We start from the raw sequence: 21,075 nt of genomic DNA on the forward strand, positions 1-21,075 counted from the left end.
TTACTAAGGTGATATCTGATTGTCAATCTGCCTTTATCAGTTATAGACAAATTTTAGATTTCTCCCTAATCGCTAACGAGGCGGTGGACTACTATTCCAAGGTTAGTGAAAAGGGTGTTGTGTGAAATCTGGACATGTAGAAAGCCTATGACAGAGTAGAATGGGACTGCTTGGAGTATCTGATGATTAGAATCGACTTTGGGGCCAAGTGGAGAGGTTGGGTGATGAAGTGTGTTTTGTCGGCTTGCATTTCGATCCTCATTAATGCCTCCCCCAAGGGTTTTTTCAAATCCTCTCATGGTCTAAGACAGGCCCCCCTATCTCCTTTTCTATTCGTTATAGTTGCTGAAACCCTTATTAGGCTTATAGATAAAGGGAGAGAATGTGGCTTGGGGGGTGGGAGGTGGGCTCTTTCCCTTCTACATATCTAGGATTGTCTTTGGGGGCAGGCCGTCCTAAAAAATCCAATTGGTATCCCATAGTGGAGAGAGTTGAAAGAAGGTTGAATATGTGGAATAGAAACTTGGTTTTGAGGGGTGGAAGGTTAACTCTTCTAATGACGCGGTTAACTCTTATAATGACGCTTCTGGCGAATATCTCGATATATAAATTATCTCTTTTCAAGTGCTCGACTAGTGTAACTTTGAGAATTTAACAAATCCAAGTTAGGTTCCTATGGGGTGGTTCTGGGAAAAAATGAGGCATCTCTTTATTGAAATGGGAGGAAGTGGCGAACCATGCAAGGCAAGGGTCTAGGCATCAGAAAGATTAAAGTGGTTAATCAATCGTTGTTGAGCAAATGGTTGTGGAGGTATGGAGAGGAGGTACCATTGCTTTGGCCGAAAGTTGTTGATACAAATATAAGTCTCTAGCGGGACATTAGGAGTCGGATGATCGCTTCAGTAAGCCCGGTCGCTCCATGTGGAGAGATATGTTAGTGTTTTCTCCCATGTTTCATGAAGCTACAAAACTTAGTGCCCATGTGGTGTTTGGACCTTCCCTTGAAAGCTCTTTTCCTAGAGTTGTTTATGGTTTCCTCTTCCAAGAGGCATTGGTCAAAGATTGCTTTGAGAGGAGAGAGGGCGGTTCTGTCGATTCCTACCTTCTGGCACAATTTTTCGATAGAGAACTCCTAAGCGGCAGCCAGGCTCTTTGAATTATTAGAGGGTACTTACCTTAAGAGGGATGGCTTTGATAAGGATTTGGAGCGGTCTCTTGAGTAGATTCGGTATTTCTTGGGTCTTCCCTATGGATCTCATTGATGTTTTGGATTTTTTGCAATTGGTCCCTTGGCGTAGTAAAGGTAAGATTTTGTGGAATATTTCCTTTCTCGCGGTTATTTGGGCAGTGTGGAAAGAGAGAATGATAGGATCTTTAAGGGAAGTGCAAAGAGTGCTTCTTATCTATTTACTAAGGTGGTGGATTTGACTGTATTTTGGGTCAAGTCTCTTCCAAGTTTTCAGTTTGTCTCTGCCTACGATTTATGGCAAGGGTGGCACGAGGTTTGTTATAGCATTGAGAGGAGCCCGTCGATTATTCAGGTTTGGGAACCTCCATCCAGTGATTTTTAAAGTTCAATTTTGATGGTTCTAGCCTTGGCAATCCAAGCTCGATAGGTATCAGGGGAGCTCTTAGGGGATGCCGAAGGAGTTGTGAGGTGGGCTTTTGCAGGACCTATTGGTATAGCTGATTCTAATGATGCGGAGATGCGGGTCGTCCATAAAGGGATTAAGTCGTTGTGGGTGAGGATCTTAGTAATGTAGTGGTGGAAGGGGACTCCCTGCACGTCATCCAATGGTTATCTGGATCTCATCTATCCCCCTGGAGATTTGCTGCCTTCTTCAATGTGATTAAAGATATTGCTGGTTCTTCAAGTATTTCCTTCTGTAATATCAGAAGATCGGCGAATGGGGCAGCGGATAGGCTGGCTAGGGCCGGGGCTCTCAAGGACGATTTTGAGATTTTTTATTTTCTTCCCCCATAATGTTGTCTAGTCCTTTCTGTTACTTGTTTTCTTTGTATATTGTTATTCTCTTATCTTGTATTGGACCATCTCGGTCTCTTTTAATGAAGCATTTTATCATTTACCATTAAAAAAAAAAAAGGTTCTCCCAAGCTATCATGGATTTTTTAGAAACTTGTATCATATTCTCTTTGTTTGCTTTTTCATAGAGATTCATTGCTTGCTCTGACTCCTCTTCTTCATATTGATTTTAAGGTGACAGTTCAGCATGGAGCTAATAGCATTTTCTCCATCTTTTTTTTTTAAGCTTACCCGTTTTCGTCCAGTTCCATGTATTATCTAGAGAATATCTTATTTTTTCATATGGGTTTTCTCTCATTCTTATTTTGGTGTATCGTGAATTTTGTCTTTGGTTATTGGGTTGGTGTTCTTGCTAATTCTGTTTAGATTCCAGAGCCAACCTTCTTTTCTTTTCCTTGATATATTCATTGTATTGGTGACATTCATTCCTTCTTTTTATCTAAAGCCTCATTTGTCAGCTGCCTTAGATTCTGTGTCCACAATACTTTTTTTCTATTAAACCTACTTAGAGTGATATAGAACATCTGCTGAGAATTCTGTGTAGTATCGTTTTTAGTGAAATTAACCATGGTTATAAGTTGCCTAGAGCCGGTCTTTTCATCTTCTTTTGTTGAGACTGAAAAGAATTACAAGTAAATATAAATTTGAAAATAAATTTTATAGTGGTGTTTTCAGATAATTCTATTCTCTTTAGCATTTTGTTTTTCTGATCCAAACTGTTTGTACCCATTTATAGGTCTCCATGCTGTATTTCTTCAAGCCAGTGCATGGGGTCTTTACATGCCTAAAAAGCACCTTACATAGAAAGAAAAGAAAAACTAACAAAGTGAAATTATAGAAAAACATTTCTTAATATTTCAATCACTTGGAATCACTTCTCCCTATATTGTAGAAATTTTGAGGATCCGCCTGTCTTGACCTTTGAATATAGTACAGTTCATCAATTCCTATATTTCCATGCATACTGTTGATCAGTCATTTATTGCATTTGTTGATTTCACGATTCATTTGCTGCAATTGGTTTGATTTTTCAATTGAGAAGAATTTTGGTTTGATACATTTTCAAAAAAAAAGAAAAAAAGAAAAAAAAATAGAGTTTTGGCTTTGATATAATTGGAAGCCCTAACTGGTGTTCGGGTTGTGCATTTCTCAAGTGTACAGATGGAGCTCTGCACCACCCAGGTTCCAAGTTCATCCACTATTATGTGTGGTTATTTTCCACTCAGAAGACCTCCCTGCTTTGAAAAAGATTGTGTTATATTAGTCAAAGACTACAGCATAACAAGACAAAATGATCGACGTAAGCAGATTTTGGCACGCACTTCTTCAAATTCTGCTTCTAGTACAGCTAGTCCTGGTTCACAAAGGAAGGTCCCTTTGAGAAAAAGGGGTGAAAAGGATGCAACCACATCAAGTAATTTGTTGGAAAAATCAAGTAGTGCAATGGAGCAACTTGACTTTGAACGTGGTGTCTGTGTTCCTTTTAGAAAGTACACACCTGAGACGGTATTCTAATGGACCCCTTCTATAATTAATTTTCCGTTTTTGTGTTGGTACTATGTCACAAATATCCCCAATATTTTGAAAATAGCGTTGTTTTATCGCGACATTTTGATAAAACGATAAAATCCTGAAATAAACCCGAGATTTTAAAAAATATAACGATATTTTCATTTTTATCATAAAATATCGTGATAATATCCCGATATTATTACAATATTTTGATTTCATACTTTTTCTTAAATCTTATATATTTATATAATTTTTAAATATTTTTATTTTTATCGTTTTTCTCCATATATAAACCAGAAAAAAATAATTTTTTTAATATATCCCAACATTTTTCCTTGCCAAGAAATTTCCGAGAACGATATTTGTGACATAGAGTTGGTATTTGCCTCTCTTGTTCCGGTTCATTCTAACATGGCTGCCTATTATTAGGTCAGAAACAAGGTTTTGGAATCTAGAGGTGCTATACTATCCCTTATTGGTCGTGGAGTAAAGATAGTTTGGAGCTTGGGTCTTTACTGGTCTGCCCTTGTGTATGACTTTGTGGTTGGGCAGGATCAGGAAGTAGTTCCTTATCGTGCACGACAGTTGCGGAATATTTTGTGTGATTTAGGACCATCGTTTATCAAAGCTGGACAGGTTGATTTTCTAATTGAAAATTTCTAGTTCATTTTTTTCGTCTTTTTTCAAATGAATTCTTTGGTTGGATGACAAAATGCGGATGATTTCTTTGTGATTGTTTTGGGATTGTTTATAGGTTCTGGCAAATAGACCTGATATTATTCGGGAAGATTATATGAATGAACTCTGCATCCTTCAAGATGATGTTCCTTCATTTCCTAATCAGGTAGGCAATACACTGCATTTTGGGGGTATGGAAATATTATTGGGCCTGTTTGATTGCTACATGCCTGGCATCCTCGAGGATGTTCCAAGTGGAAGAAATGCTTTTTTGGTAACTTTTTGGTGTTTCGTAGCCAATTTAGCATCACAATCCCTAGAGACTACTAGACATGATTCAAAGCTAATTATTCCTAAGCTTGTGACGTGGCACTCATGTTCCCTACTTATACCTTCCATGACATCCTATTCAAAAAAGGAAGAATTTTTCAAGTAGAATTTTGCTTTTTTCTCCCTTTCTCTCTTTCTCTTTCTCTTCCCTCTCTCTCTCTTCTCTTTCTATATATCGGTAATGACACCCCCTCCCATTACTCTTACGAGATTGGCAACCAAACACTACTATCCCTATTCTACCAGGTAAATCCTAGGTAGATCAAACATTACAAATGTTTGTCTCCTCCCTATTGACCCCTTATACTACTAATCTACAAGGTAACTCTCTCCATCCAAACAGACCCTGAGGTTTCTGGAATGTTTATTTTCTAATATTAATCTGAAAAGATCTAATTTCTAGTATGCTGGACTGAGATGATTTTCCAAAGACAATTGGGTTTTGAATTTTATAGGAAGCCTTCACTATTATTGAAGAGGAACTAGGGAAACCTCTTGAAACAGTCTTCAGCAAAATTTCATCACGGACGATAGCTGCTGCAAGTCTTGGTCAAGTTTATCGTGCCACTCTACGTGATTCAGGGGAGGATGTTGCTATTAAGGTTCGCGATGTATATTTTAGTTTTACAGCTGATGACATTTGAAATCTCTTGACCAATTTAAGTTTGCGTTCTTAGAAATAATATATCTTTGTATTTGTTGTCTCCCATCTTTTCATATCAGCAAGGTTTTAAATTTTGGTTTTGATTTCGGACCCCATGGAAACAGAAACTTTTCAGTTTTGGTTGTAAATTTCGGTGGAAATCGTGCAAAATCAAGGAAACGCATGAAAACATATGCAAATGATAGAATTTAAAGTATGCAAATGATAGAATTTAAAGATGAAACTTCAGTATAGGATAGAATAAGCACAAATGCACACTTAGAAATCATCATATAAGCAAAATAACCACCCATAATGGTTTAAAACATCAAGCACATAAGGACATGCACTGTCGCGCATGTCAAACAATTTAGTACCTGCTAAATTTCACATGTATTTCAAAAAAAAAAAAAAAATTAACATGTAATTCATATATTTATTTATAAATAATGCATGCACAACATTTTACATTCACTTCGTATAAATATAATTATATAATACATATATGACTATTACACTTACGATTTTGGTTTATGCATTTCGGTCATTTTGGTTTCGGTTTTGGTGGGGATGGAAATAGAAATATTTCGGTCATTTCGTGTCAGTTTCGGTATAAATTTAAAACCATGCATTTCAGGATGTTAGGTTTGATAGTAATGTTTTCTACATCTTAGTTCAATATTTTACTTGTTTTCAGATCAAAGTATCACTCCATACTACCTGCTGACTTATGCTGTTGTATTTAAGCATTGCTACTTGTGTAGGTTCTGTGATTGAGCATCATAAATTTAGAAGAGTTAACTAAGTTTATAACATGAGCCAAATCTTATCTATTTCTAGGTACAAAGGCCAGAGATAGAACCTATAATCTATCGAGATCTCTTCTTGTTTCGTAATCTTGCTTCATTCTTGAATGGAATTAGTCTACAAAAATTGGGCTGCAATGCAGAACTCATTGTCGACGAATTCGGTGAGAAGCTTTTGGAGGAGCTTGATTACACTCTGGTAAAATTTTCTGCTTCCCAGTATCTTTTTTTTACTAAAGTCTACTAATCATTCCAAATGAAAGAAGCGAAATATCGATCTTGGCCCAGAAGTGTTAAAGATGAATTCATCTTGAGCTTTTATGGGGCTCTGCATACATGCTGGAGTGTGTGAATGCATTTTTACTTGTGTGATTAAGTTTCTTCCTTTACCAAAGTAAGCTGTCATATAAGTTTTTTAATTTTTTTAATTTAACTTCAATTTAGCCCTCGGTATTGTTCTACTTTCAGGAGGCCAGAAATATTGAAGATTTTCTAGAAAACTTCAAAAATGATCCTACTGTGAAGATTCCTCGAGTTTATAGACAGCTCTCAGGTTCACGCGTTTTAGTAATGGAGTGGATTGATGGAATTCGATGCACGAACCCACAGGTTAGCATACTAGCAAATAGATTTCATGTATCATTTATTGTACCAAAGATCAGAATGAAGTTAGTATTCTTATTCAAAATGGGTTTATCTTTTTTGGTGCGTTAGAATTTACTTTCTCACATGACACCCTTGTGTGATTTGACTCAGGCTATTAGGGAAGCGGGAATTGACGTAAATGGTTTTTTGACTGTTGGAGTCAGTGCTGCTTTGAGGCAATTGCTAGAATTTGGATTATTCCATGGAGATCCACATCCTGGAAATATTTTTGCAATGCGTGATGGTCGTATTGCATATGTTGACTTTGGGAATGTTGCTGTGCTTAGCCAGGTGAGATATATCATGAACAATCTTGGTCAGACAATTTCACATGTGCTAAATGGATCCCTAGTTTCTATTATTTGGACATATAATGCAATTGAGAGATTTGTAACAGCATGCCGAGGCATTATTTTGTTATGACTTCTATAGTTTTATTATAATCTTTTTGGTATTAATAGCTTTTGCTTAGTAAAACCAAAATAATAGACAACAAGACAATTGTAAGGGAAGATAATGTTTAAAAAATGTATAAAAGGAACAAGGAGTTTTCAAGAAATAGAAATTAAAATTGCAATTCTAAATGGAGCATGCCCATTCTTAGATATTTAGTCAATTCCAAAATTTTCACAGAGGTTGCTTCTGAATGAGTGTGAACACATATTGATTCTCGATGAAGTCCTTTTCCGTCAACATGGAAGTTGGTGCAACACATGAAACTTTCTCCTTCTCAACTAATCCCTTGTGAATTTTCCATGAAGACTCGCTTTTTCGGTCATATTATATTGTTTAGTGCATCATCCTAAATCAACAGATGATCTGGATAAGAAATTCTATCCAGTTGGTACTCATTTAAATTCATGGAAAGGAGCCTCACTTTGGCAATAGTGTAGCGGACTAGTGGAGTATTTCGAAGGAGATGAAGAAAATCAAACTACCTCTTTGGGAGCCTCTATAAACTTTCATTTATGGATAGAAAGTCCTAGATTCCCTTGACAACTTCAAACACAATTCATTTTGATTTATTTAAAATAGATGGGAATGGCTTGTGATTTGGAGGAGTCCTGTAAGGAAAATGATCATACCTTAATTTTGTAGCGGCCACTGAATGCAAGCCTGTTTTGGCTTTCCAATTAGGAGAATATTCCATTTTCCTCTCTCCTCTTGCTCTCGTTCTCCATCTCTTAACAATTTCACGGAATACGGGCAGATCGTCGACATTGCATCAGTATTTGCTCGCCCATCACATGCTTGACAAATCATAAAGTCAATGCTCTCACCATCGCTACTGTGCTCCAGGCCATCCGAGAGGCCTAGGATCCCAGGATACTACAAGTGACTCTTCTTTCTCATGGATAGCTTCATTTTCTGTTGCCATGTTCCATTTTTTTTCTTACATTCCCTGAATATAACTTCCATTAATGGGATGCTAGAAAAATTCTATCAAGAACTTAAAACACAAGCAAGTTCATTGTTTTGCTCATTACGGTCCTCTTAACAAGCTAATCCTTTGTCTTTTATGTTTGGTTCTGTTGTTTTCTACATTGGAGATTGAAGAAGAGAGAGAAGGAGAAGAGAAGAGAACGAGAATAAGAGAAATCAGTGCGTGAGAGAGAGAGAGATAATTCTCGTCTTTTATGTCTGCTTTTGTTGTCTTCTACATTGGAGATTCGAGAAGAGAGAGAAAGAGAAGAGAACGAGAATGAGAGAAATGAGCGCATGAGAGAGAGGATCCCCCCCCCCCCACACACACACACACATATAGAGGAAAGTGTTGGTGAGCTTAAGCGCCCCAATCACATGGGTCCCACATTTTCTGTGGTGATCCAAACCATTCATTTGCAAGGCCCTATCATAGATAGGGTGTGTACCAATATATATATATATATATATACTGTTCATGAACAGTCTATTCTCCTCTCTGAAAGCTAAATCAGAAATCAACATCCTGGAGCTTCAAGCTATTAGACATGGGCTCGAGTTAGCCAGATCCAAAAACATTTGCAAAATCTGGGTGGAATCTGACTCCCTATCTCCTGTTGAAATCATCTCTAAGGAGTCTAAATGCCCCTGGAAAGCTATCTTGCTTCTTGGTCGAATTGAATCCCTTCTTAGCACCTTCAATGATTGGAAGATCACCCATATTTGGAGGGAAGGAAATCAGCCTGCTGATTTTCTCTCAAAGCCGGATTGCCTCTGCAAAGGAGATGATATTCCAGTTCAAGACATCCCGCCTCAACTGCTGGATCTTATTGCTCGCGACTCCTCTGGAGCTCCTCATTATTGATTGTAATTTATTTTTTCATGTTTAGTGCCTCTCTAAAGGCCCTCTCTCTTTTCCTTTGATGCCTTGGGGGCCTGTTCCCCCTTGCTTGGCCTTTAAACCCCCTTGAATTTGTAATCCTCTTCTTTTTTAATATATCTGGTAGGGGTCCTGCCTAATCCTAGCTTACGTACCAATATATATATATATATATATATATATACTGTTCATGAGCTCGAGTGCCCAAACACATGGGTCCCACATTTTTTCGTGGTGATCCGAACCATTCATTTGCAAGGCCCCATTATAGATAGGGTGTGTACCACAAATCGAGTGCATTGGATCATCCTAACCCCTCTAAAAGTGGAGGGCAAAAATGGGCAGATTTGTCGACAAACAGTGTCAGTCCATTCTTCCCTCCACTTTTGGACGGGTTAGGATGATCCCCTATGGACCTGATTTTTGGTACACACCCTATCTATGTAAAGGCCTTCCAAATGAATGCTTTGGATCACCCCAAAAAATGTGGGACCCATGTGTTTGTGGCACTCGAGCTCATATAAGCTATATGAGCTCGAGCTCACAAACAGTTTTCCATATATACACACACGGTATATGTATTACAATGACAAGAATACTCTTCAAGTATATATCATACATTCCTAGTTTGTTACAAGCATCCTTTAACTTAACATGCCCTAATGGTTTGGTGACCATATCTGCAAGCTGGTCTGCTGATCGAGTAAACATGGTGCATATTTCACCTCTTTGAATTATCTGAAGGTGTTGACCGTTCTTCTTCGTATCGAGGACTACACCCTTGCGTAGTGTTTTTCTTCCCATTTTGTAATCTTGCATGATATTGCATACTCATTCCATGGGATGCCTCGTCCCTCTGTAACAAATATGTCTTTCATGCAATAAAATCATTAATTCTAAAAAAAAGTGGCAGTCCACTTCAATATGTTTGGTTCGCTCATGGAAGACTTGGTTGGTAGCGATATGAATTGCAGATCTTTTATCATAATACAACTGTTCTCGATCTGAAGATGAAAAACCAATCTCTGATAGGAAGGATCATAACCAAATCAGTTCTCCACTTGTATATGACATAGCTCTATATTCTGCTTCTGCACTGGATTTAGATACAATATCTTGCTTCTAACTTCTCCAAGACACCTTATTACCTCCAACAAAAGTACAGTAACTTCTAACCAGTTGTGGACCTCCTGTTTGCTAGTGACCCTGCCCAATCTGCATTAGTAAACCCCTCTACTCTCTCATGACCATATTTCTTAAAACACAAGCCTTTCCCTGGTTTACTCAACAAGTTCCTGACAATCTGAATCACTGCTGCTCAATGAGATGTACGAGGAGAACTCATAAATTGACTAACCACTCCTATGGTAAATGAGATATAAGGACGAGTGAGTGTCAAATAAATCAACTTTCCAGCCAACCTCCTGTATCGACCAGGATTGTCCAACAGGTTTGCTTGCTTTGGAAGGAGTTTCACATTCGGATCCATAGGCGTAGAGGCTGGTTTTATCCCCATAGAACCTGTCTCCTCTAATATATCCAATGTATACTTTCTCTGCGACAAAGAAAGTCCATAACGAGAGTGTGCTACCTCGATTCCAAGGAAGTATCTGAGAAGACCTAAGTCTTTGGGGATAACTCTCTCTGGAGGAAAGTCTTTAATCTCTGTTTGCCACCTTTGTCATTTCCCGTGATCACAATATCTTCCACGGATACTATCATTATCCACCAGTGGACTGATAGCTGAAAACAGAGTGATCAACATCACACTACTTCATGCCGAAGCGCAAGACTGCATCACTGAAACTTCCAAACCATGCCCTCGCAGATTATTTCAGCCCATAAATTACTTTTCGAATGCGACAAACTTATGAGCACATCTCCCTCTGAGCAACATATCCAGGAGGTTGCTCCATATATACCTCCTCAGTAAGCTCGCCATGAAGGAACGCATTCTTAACATCTAGCTAATACAGTGGCCAACCACAGCTAACAGCTATGGAGATCAAAACACGGACGAAATGTATCTTCGCCACAAGTGAGAATGTTTCCTGATAATCCACCCCAAATGTCTGAGTATACTCTCTGGCCACAAGACACGCTTTGAGACGTTCAATGTTCCCATCAGGGAGGTACTTAATAGTAAAGACCCATCAACACCCAACAGGTTGTGCTCCAGAGGGAAGAGAAACATTCTGCCACACGTGTTATTAGAATGAAGGGCAACGATTTCGGCATCCATGGCAGCCCACCAACTAGAATGAGCAAGAGCATATGATACTGTCTTAGGCACAAAAATAGAAGACACACTAGAAACAAATGAGCGAAACGAAGGTGAGAGATGCTCATAAGAAACAAACTGTGAAATAGGGCGTATAGTAGTGCGTGAGCGAGTGCGGGAAGTAATAGGAGAATCAGATATAAGAGAAGTACCCCATGGAGAATCATCCGACCGGGGAAGAGGATTGGCGGGTAGAGATGATGGCTTGGCAGTGGGAAGAACAGCATGACGTGATCCACGAGTGTAGACTGTCGGCTCAGAGGTAGGAGGACTCCCTGGAGTCTCTGTAGTAGTCGTCGCTGGAGGGGTCACTCGAGGAGTCTCTAGAGGACCCGGCTGTAGCGAAAGCAACAGACTGGGCATCTCAATAGGAGCAGGAGAAGGATAAGAAAATAAGGAGTATCCTCGAAGAAAGTGACATTTGTAGAAATAAAGGTTTTCTGCAGCCTAAGACTAACACTTGTATCGTTTTTTAGTACGAGAGTAACCCAAAAAGATACATTTCTCCACTCGAGGATCAAGTTTGTCAAGACCAGGAGCTAATTTGTGAACAAAAGAAGTAAATCCAAAGACACGAGGGATCAAGGGAAATGGATCACCTAATGGATATAAGTTAGAGAATGGTATCTGGTCAGATAGGACATAAGAAGGGAGACGATCCCTAAGAAGCAAGCCATGAGAGCTGCATCACCCAATAAACCTTGGGTACTTGCACATGGAACATGATAGTACGAGTCATATCTAATAAATATCGTACGCCATTCTGTTGTGAAGTATATGCACAAAAAGATTGATGTATGATGCCACATGAATTAAGAAATTGGTTAAAACCATTACAATTAGAGAAATATTCTTTGGCATTATCAGTACGCAAGCAAGAAATAGGGCATTTAAATTGATTTGCAATTTCAAAATAAAAGGTACGAAATGCATTAATGACTTCAGAATGATCTTTGAACAGAAACAACCATGTAGCAAGTGAATAGTCATCAACAAATATAACTGTTAAAGTATAAAAGATAAATAGCGCCTTTCTCCAAAAGCTTAAGCTTTTGGAGAAGTTGGTAAGTTAACATGGTATCAGAGCCAAAGGTCTTGAGTTCAAACCTCCCGATAGCAAAAATCCACATGCGATGGTCGGCCCAAAGTGGGACCACATGTGTCACGTGTTTGCCAAGTGGGCCACAAGTGCGGAGGAGTGTTAAAGTATAAAGATAAATAACGTCTTTCTCCAAGAGCGTAAGCTTTTGCAGAAGTTGGTTAGTTAACAATAACAAAATATCTAAAACCATATAAAGAGACAGTACGTGAAGGACTCTATATATTTGAATGAATAAGTTCAAATGGACGACGCATGACTAATACCACGCGAAGTGAAGGACACTCGATGGTGTTTTCCCCATGGTTTTAAATTTCGGTTTCAGCTAAAATTTCGGAGTTATATCCAAAACTGAAATTTCAGCCGAAATCCCGAAATTTCTGGCGAAATTTGGTATTGATGCACAAAATCCCGGATTTTAGGGACGAAATTTCGGTAATTTCGTTCGAAATTTCGGTAATTTCGTTCGAAATTTCGGTAATTTCGTTCGAAATTAGTTAACGCAATAAAAAATTATTATTTAAATAGAAATTTCGACGAAATTCCCGAAATTCACGAAATTTCAATGCCTTTTCGTTTCAGTCCTCGCCGAAATCCGAAATTTTCGGTCGAAATTTCAACTCACAAGAAAACGAGGTGATTTTCTAAGCTTCTCGGTAGGAGGATGACCCAAACGACAGTGCCACTGATAGGCATCAACAGAGGTGCGAAGCACAACACCAGTACGGGTCGATTCAAGATAGTACAAGCCACCAATCTCACAGCCTAAACCAATCATCGTCTCAGTCTTCAGATCCTGAAAGATACAGTAAGAAGGAAAGAAAGAAATAGAATAATTTAAAGATTTTGTCAATTAACTTACATATAATAGACTAACTAGCAATGACGGAGCACAAAGAACAAAAGATAAATGAAGGCCATTAGAGATGGATACCACACCAACTCCGTAGACAGGAGATGTAGTTCCATATGCTAATGTAGCAGTATGAGGTGCCCATGAGGGATCTAACTAGAAAGAAGATTAAAATTACCAGTCAGGTGATGAGATGCTCCTGAGAGCCATGAGAGCACAAAGAACAGAAGATAAATGAAGGCCATTAGAGATGGATACCACACCAACTCCGTAGACAGGAGATGTAGTTCCATATGCTAATGTAGCAGTATGAGGTGCCCATGAGGGATCTAACTGGAAAGAAGATTAAAATTACCAGTCAGGTGATGAGATGCTCCTGAGAGCCATGATCCAGAAGCAGATCCAAAAAGAAAACAGGACGAGCTTCCTGATTGGGCAAATGCGGCAGTGGACTGCTTGCCTTTGTCACGCAGGCACACAAGTTCCTCATATTCAGTATAATTGACAACCAAAGAGTCAGTAGGGATCGATGTAGCAGGGGCAGAACTATCAGGTAGTAACGGAAGCAGTAGGGCAGTAGGGGCGAAGCTCCGGGTGTAAGTCATAACAATAATCAACACTGTGGTCGTCCATACGACAGTGGGTACAGTAGCGAGACCAACGTTCACAGCCTCCCCCTGAATCACGGCTAACACCACATCCATTACCATCACGGCCTCGGCCAAATCCACGACCTCGATCTCCACTACCATAAGTAGCAAGAGCGGAGCCATCAACACTGGGGTCACTGGCCTGAATGACCCTCGTACGGTGGACCTAAGAAACACCTCAGTAAGAGATGGAATGGACTCAGGACTCACAATCTGCTGCCGTATCTGTAGATAATTAGGGCCCAATGAATCAAGGAAGCAAACCACGCGTAACTCATGACGCTTTGCAAGAACTTCATGATCGATAGTGAAAGGCATAAGTAATTCAAGCTGCTAACAGAGGGTGACATAATGACTGTAATGGGCTGCCACAAACTTGTCCCCACGTTGGAGACCGAATCACTTAGAGAACATATCACAAACTTGTGTAAGATTATCAACCCAAAATACAAAGTCGTCGTATGGTCCCAGACTTCCTTGGTGGATTGAAGATACATCATAGTAGCAGCCACTGGGGGTTCCATACAACCCCACTGGAATGATCTAATCACGACATCATCCTCGAGCCACCTATCATACGAATGGCTCCTTGGTGGCCGGAGGGTCGCGCTTAAGAAAGCTACCTTTACAATGACCAAGAAGATAGTTGCGAACTGCCATCCTCGAAGGCGGGTAATTGGTCCCATCAAGTCTGATGGAGGTCATCTGAAGAGGAGCCTCCGCACGAAAATAACTAGGAGATGGAACAGAATGCGAAGGTGTGTCCTCGTCAACTTTTATGGATGCCATTTTTTTCAAAACCAAAACTTTTAGGGAGGCCATAGGTTTTAAAGAGGAATCGACTGGATCCCTAAGGAAGACCAAGGCAAGAAACAACGACCAACTACAATTGCCACGGACAATTGACAACAACAAGGGCAACGAACAACCTCCAACAGGAGAGTCATCAACTATCAACACACCATAAAAAAGCCAACAACAATGCCCCAACAATAAGAAGGCAACAAATCATCCAATAACCACCACAAACTATCCACCAACAATGAGTTAGCCACCAGTAAGATTCCAACAAAATTGCTAAACAACCACCACAACAATACTCCAGCGGGCAATCACCACAACGTCACCAAACATCCAACAACCATGAGGTCACAAATGACACAGAAAACCATCCACTAATAGAAACCAACAACAATGAGGAATGTCACCACAAACCAAGTGCCACCAACCACAACGACTAAAGTGGGCATAAAATCACCAACAAATCCACCAATAAAGCGGCTAACAAAGCCACAAGCAAAGCTGCCAACAAATCTCCAACACGAACAAACACAACGAACTAGTCCACCAACAAAGCGGCCAAAAAATCCACCAACGATCACGGTTGAAGACATTAATACGCGGTTTCAGGATAAACAAAGGATCGAGAACGCTACACAAACATATGATGAAGAAAAGAGGACCACCAACCAACATCTCTGAGCCAATAACGAGGTAAATAGGAAGAGGAAACTAATTTGGAACATAAATAAAGATGGTATTAAGGACTGATTTGACAAGAAAGCTAGTTTAAGGAGATGATTTCAACGCAAGAATGAGGGGGAAATGATTAGATAGAGGGATCTAGGGTTAAGGTTTAGAGAAAATCACATTTAGGATCTTTTAGGGTTAGGGTTTCAGAAGAAAAAGGACTATGTGAGGGTTTTGGAATGAAAAAACAGTAGGGAGGAGGGGTGGTTTTGATTTAGGGGATTATTGGGTGGTGCAGCAAGGGTTGGAAGGTGGAGAGATGGATTGACTAGGCTAGGGTTGAAAAACCCAAGAAAGGGGGGTGGTGGCTAGGGTTAGGGTTGAGTGAGATGGGTGGTTAGGTTTAGGGGAAGGGGTAGGGTGGTGTTGGGGAAGAAGATTAGAGAGATAAGACTAGGGTTAGGGTTTATTGAAAAACCCAAAGAAAAAATGGTTCTGCTAGGGTTGAGAGATGAAAGAAGAAAAACGGAAGAATAAGAGGGACTATGAGATGTGGTACCTTAAGGAGGGAGGATCACTTCCACCTTTAGCTCTGATACCATGTTGTCTTCTACATTGGAGATTGGAGAAGAGAGAGGAGAAGAGAAGATAACCAGAATGAGAGAGTGTGTGTGTGAGGATCCCCTCCCACACGAATATATATATATATATATATATATATATATATAATATTTATTACAATGACAAGAATACCCTTAATGAGTGTAAATACGTCTAACTGGTTCTTCACCCATTTCTTTGTTATGTGGAGCGTCGAAGTTGGGTTTGGTGTTCTATGGAAAAAATAAAACAGTAGCAACTTGTGTTATAATGTGCATGCTGTATGCAACTCATGTTAGCGTGGATCAGAAACTATAGGATCTCGTCACTTTAGTTTTTGAAGCTATAAATCTGTAGAAAGGTTGATTTCTGGCAGATTTTCTCTTTCCTTCTCAATTTTTATAACTTTCAATATGCTGCCATGGTTTTCTCTGAAGAACTATAGCAAGATATTTCGGGCTAGAATCACTGTTCAGTCCTTCGATTTCAATGGTTTTAGATGAAATACAAAAGATTATGGAGCAAATTCGGTAAAAAAAAATAAATTGGAGAAAATTCGGTAAAATTCAGAGTAGAAATGGAGAGGAATAGAGAGAGTAGAAGGGGAACAGCAGTGGTGATGGAAGGCAACGAATTTGCATTAGGTTTCTCATCTTATTCCAATTTTTAAGCAAACATTGGAATTGTAATTGAGATTTCCTTCACATGGAGAATAAGAATAGGAATGGGATGTGTTGAATATTCCGATTCCTGATTCTGGCAATCCAAACACACCCTTAGGCCATGTTTGGATACCTCATGCTTTTGTATTTGGATTTGAGTTTTGGACACAAAATACATCAATCAACCTCACGCTCATGTTGTACGAGACAGAGAGAGAGGGAGAGAGGGAGGGAGGCACGTCTCGCTGCTACTGAAGCAAGGTCGAGGAGCAGCGAGGATGAAGGTAATTGCCACAAATGTTGATTTCCAAATAATGTCTTGCAGAACAGATTTGAAAATCCAAATTTTTTCACTGTTGTAGCTGATTTGGAAATCTCAGGATTTGATTTCGTTCCAAATCTCAATTACAAATGTAAGAAATCTTTGGTGGCACTCTTACAAAGCGATACGGTAAGGGGTCGTGCAAAACCGTGGTAAAATCTGCAGCTGTTGATTTATGCCCAACAAGCATCAAGTAAAGTTGCAATTTTACTAGAATGAGTAACCCAATTGTTAGAATATGTAATATGCTTAAGGGCATAATAGACTTTGTACTCTATATTCCTTTAGTATATATACATGAGTGAGCGGGAGATCTCCTCAACTCATTTTCATTCTTCTCCAACTCTTTCTCTCAACATGGTATCAGAGCCCTAGGGACCTCGATTGAAGACCACCCAATCTTCTCCTCAACACCGCCACCCACCCATGCCCTAGCCTCTCTCTCTCTCTCTCTCTCTAGGCTCCCTCTCTATCTCTCGGCCCTCTCTCTCCCTCCCTCTCCCTCCCTCCGTCTCAGGGCCTCTCTCTCTTTCTCTCTCCACCTCCCTCTCTCTATCCCTCGGCCTCTCTCTCGATTTCTCCCCTTTTCTCACCTATAAAATCCTAACCCTAATCACTTTCTTTTATCTCTATTTCTTCTCTAGTGCCCTAATGCACTAGACTATCATTCTATCATTACTTTATCTTGTTCGCGGCTCCGTATTTGTTACTAATGGATGCCTTCTGGTGCTGTGATTCAGATGTATGTTTTCATAGGAACCGCGTCTAGCCTGTTCTTCCTGCTTTAGTTTGTCCCTCTTCTCATCTCTCTTTGTTTTTTGAGCCCAGTAGTAGTTAGGGTTGTCTTTTCCATTCTTGTTTGATGTTATTAAGAGTCTGTCTACAGGCGTGACCCATGGGGTCCGTGCGACACCATCTCTGGCTCATTCTTCTTCTACCTCTATGGATGGTTCATTTCAGATGACCACTGTCTAGTTAAATGGGGCAAACTATGTGACTTGGAAGGCTGCAGTTGAGACATATCTTGTTGCTCATGGCAAGGCCCACGTTATTCGCCGTGATCCTCCTACTACAGACCCTACCTATGATCGGTGGGAGCAGGAGGATGCTCTAGTTCGTACCCTACTTTGGCAGAGTATGGCTCCTCACATTGCTGGCCCCTAATGCTTCTTCCTACAGCCAAGTAGGTCTGGGATCAGATTACCCTCCTTTATTCTTGTGTGGCCAACATCAGCCGTATCTACTCTACGTGGGGATCTCTTTATCGCCACTCACTACAGTCAGTTTGTAGCCCTCTACCAACAGCTTGATGTATTTATATCTCTCACATCTGATCTCACCGTTCCTGCTCGTCAGAGGGACCAGATGCGTGTTGTTCACTATCTTGAGAGTTTGTGTCCTAAGTACACTCATCTTCGTCAGCAGATTATTGGATCTGGATCCATTCCTAAACTCACAGAGGTCTATTCCCGTGTTCAGCAGTGCTCTCCCGGTGACTCCTCGATAGCTGTCTCTGTTGATGGCTCGGCACCAGCCTATGATAGCAGTAGTCGTTCAAGCCGTGGTGGTGCCTCATTTGGTTGTGGCCGTGGAGGACATGGAGGTGGCCGTGTTGGTGGTAGACGTGGATGATGTTATTGTACTCATTGTCAGAGAGAGGGCCACCATATTGACATATGTTAAACTCTTCATTCCGAGCTTTGTCAGGCTCGCTCTGCACACCTGAGTGCTACTGGTTCTTCTGAGATCTCCCAGTCCACTACTTCTATTGTGCCGGCCGATGATTCATACACTTTATCCCGTGCTGACTATGAAGAGTTTCATTGTCTTCGTCTCAGTGCCTGATCACCTACTACACGCCTTGTCTAGCCAAGTAGTTCACCCACTACCCTCCTCTCTAGCTCCGGGTCATGGATCATTGATTCAGGAGCCTCAAACCCCATGACTGGTCACTCTTCTCAGCTTACCTCGTTTAGATCTTTTTCATCTGGCTCTCAGTCCATTACCCTTGCCGATGGGTCCACTACTCCCATTACCGGTGTTGGTACTATTTGTCCTCATCCTAGTCTCATTTTATCTTTAGTTCTATGTGTGCCTAGATCTCCCTTTAGTTTGCTTCCTGTTAATCAGCTTACTAAAAGCCTCCATTTCTCTGTCTCATTTTATCCTTCTTATTGTCATTTTCAGGATCTCTCGACTGGGAGGACGATTGGATCGGGTTGTGAGGTAGATGGGCTATAACGTCTTGACTGTCGGCCGTCTACTGTCTTGCATAGTTCTGTGGATGCTTATCAGTGGCACTGTCGTCTTGACTACCCCTCACTTCAGCAACTTCAGCAAACACATCTTGTTCCAGTCCCTATTTCATCTTTTCAGTGAGTCGTGTGAATTCGGAAAGCACCATCGTGTGTCTTTTCCTTCCCTGGTTGTTAGTAGAGTCTCTAGTCATTTTTAGTTAGTTCATTCTGATGTATGGGAACCCTCTAGGGTCACGTCTTCAACTGATTTTAAGTATTTTTATTATCTTTATTGATGATCATTCATGTTGACATGGATGTATTTACTTAAAAATCGTTCTGAGGTCTTCTTTGCTTTTCGCACTTTTCATGCTGAAATTAAATATCAATATAATTGCAATATTCAATGTCTACATACCGACAATGCTAGTGAGTATTTTTCTGGCTCACATGGCTTTCAGGATTATCTGTCCACTCGTGACATCCTTCGTCAATCCTCTTGTGCATACACCTCTCAACATAATGGTGTTGTTGAGAGGAAACTTTGTTATTTACTTGAGGTAGCCTACACCCTACCTTTTCAAATGCAGGTGCGTAGAACGTATTGGAGTGATGCCATCCTTACTGCCTGCTTCGTGGCGACTCGCCCTTTATGGTTTTACATCCTCCCCAGGGTCCCTTTCCTCTCACCCCCCGTGTCTTTGGCTGCGTCTGTTTTGTCCATCATCTAGGTCGAGGTCGTGATAAACTGTATCCTCGCTCCGAGCGTTGTGTTTTCATAGGGCATTCTCATACACAGAAGGGATATCGTTGCTACAATCCTCGTCTCCTACGCTGGTTTGCGTCTGCTGATGTTACGTTTTTTTAGTCTGAGCCCTTCTTCACTCAGGTATCTGAGTCTCACACTTCTCTCAACTCCAAAAGTCTGTGTACAACCTTTGGCAACCAACCGCGCCTTAAGGCGCTTAACAGTGTCGTTAGGTAAGTGTTTCACTGCATAAATCCAGTGGCAACCCACTGCCCAAGCCCTAGGAGGAAGAGGAACCAAATCCCATGTATGATTTGCCTGAAGGGCCTCCATCTCAAGATCCATAGCCACACGCCAACCCTGATGATCAAGAGCAGTTGGCAAAGATTGCGACAAAGAAACAGAAGACAAGGAAGACACAAAACCTCGAAACAGAGGGGTGAGAGAGTCATAAGAAATAACGGAGGAAATGAGATGAGCAGTACTGTGGGAGCGAGTACGAGAAGCAATGGGAGAGTCTGGAGTAACTGCAGGGGAGAGAAGAGTAGGTACCTGAGAGGAGGAAGACGTGATCTCCAGCTGAGAGAGAGATGGCGCAGGCTGAGGACGATGGGCTCCAGACTTTGGCCTGCGCTGATAGGTCTTCCGAGTAATTGGTGGGTTAGCCGTAGGGGCCTGTAATGGGCAAGAGGGCACACACATAGGAGTCGGCTCATCGACCTGCAAAGGAGGAGAAGGAATAGGATCTGGGAGGGCTATACGAGGAAGAGAGACGTCCAAATCAAGAACGGCGGGACGGTCCGCATGAGAAGTGACAAAGTAAGATTCTGACTCGAAAAAGGTAACATTAGCAGAGACAAAGGACAGACGCAAGCGAGGACTATAACAACGATAACCTTTATGAGTCCGGGAGTACCCAAGAAAGATGCATCGCTCAGCCCGAGGGTCCAATTTATCTAAGTCTGGACCAAGGTTGTGGACAAAGCACACACAACCAAAGATCCGAGGGGTGAGAGGGAAAGGGTCATGATGAGGATGCAATGTGGCAAAGGGAGAACAGCCAGCAAGGACCGAAGGGGGAAGCCTGTTGGCTAGGTGGCATGCAGTGAGGATAGCATCACCCCAATACGATTTGGGGACCCGCATCTGAATAAGTAGAGTACGGCCCCCATCAAGTAAAGATCACATCTTCC

The 21,075-nt window shown here is 40.8% G+C and overlaps 1 protein-coding gene across 2 annotated transcripts in view; it reads left to right on the top strand.

The window, feature by feature from the left end:
* ACDO1 (Protein kinase superfamily protein) overlaps window positions 1–21,075 on the top strand; it is a 38,402-nt gene that overhangs the window by 3,397 nt on the left and 13,930 nt on the right. The window contains exons 2-8 of one of the 2 annotated variants that reach the window (XM_077390720.1): window positions 3,206–3,550; window positions 3,986–4,192; window positions 4,311–4,400; window positions 5,020–5,166; window positions 6,048–6,212; window positions 6,482–6,622; window positions 6,770–6,949. In XM_077390720.1, coding sequence (XP_077246835.1) covers window positions 3,206–3,550; window positions 3,986–4,192; window positions 4,311–4,400; window positions 5,020–5,166; window positions 6,048–6,212; window positions 6,482–6,622; window positions 6,770–6,949 — 1,275 coding nt within the window. Of the gene's footprint in view, window positions 1–3,198; window positions 3,551–3,985; window positions 4,193–4,310; window positions 4,401–5,019; window positions 5,167–6,047; window positions 6,213–6,481; window positions 6,623–6,769; window positions 6,950–21,075 lie in introns of both variants that reach the window. The other variant, XM_077390719.1, reaches the window with a different exon arrangement.

The sequence above is a fragment of the Tasmannia lanceolata genome, unplaced genomic scaffold, assembly GCF_043159265.1.
Source record: "Tasmannia lanceolata isolate RefF3 unplaced genomic scaffold, GAP_Taslan_0.1 ptg000011l, whole genome shotgun sequence".
Taxonomy (NCBI): Eukaryota; Viridiplantae; Streptophyta; class Magnoliopsida; order Canellales; family Winteraceae; genus Tasmannia; species Tasmannia lanceolata.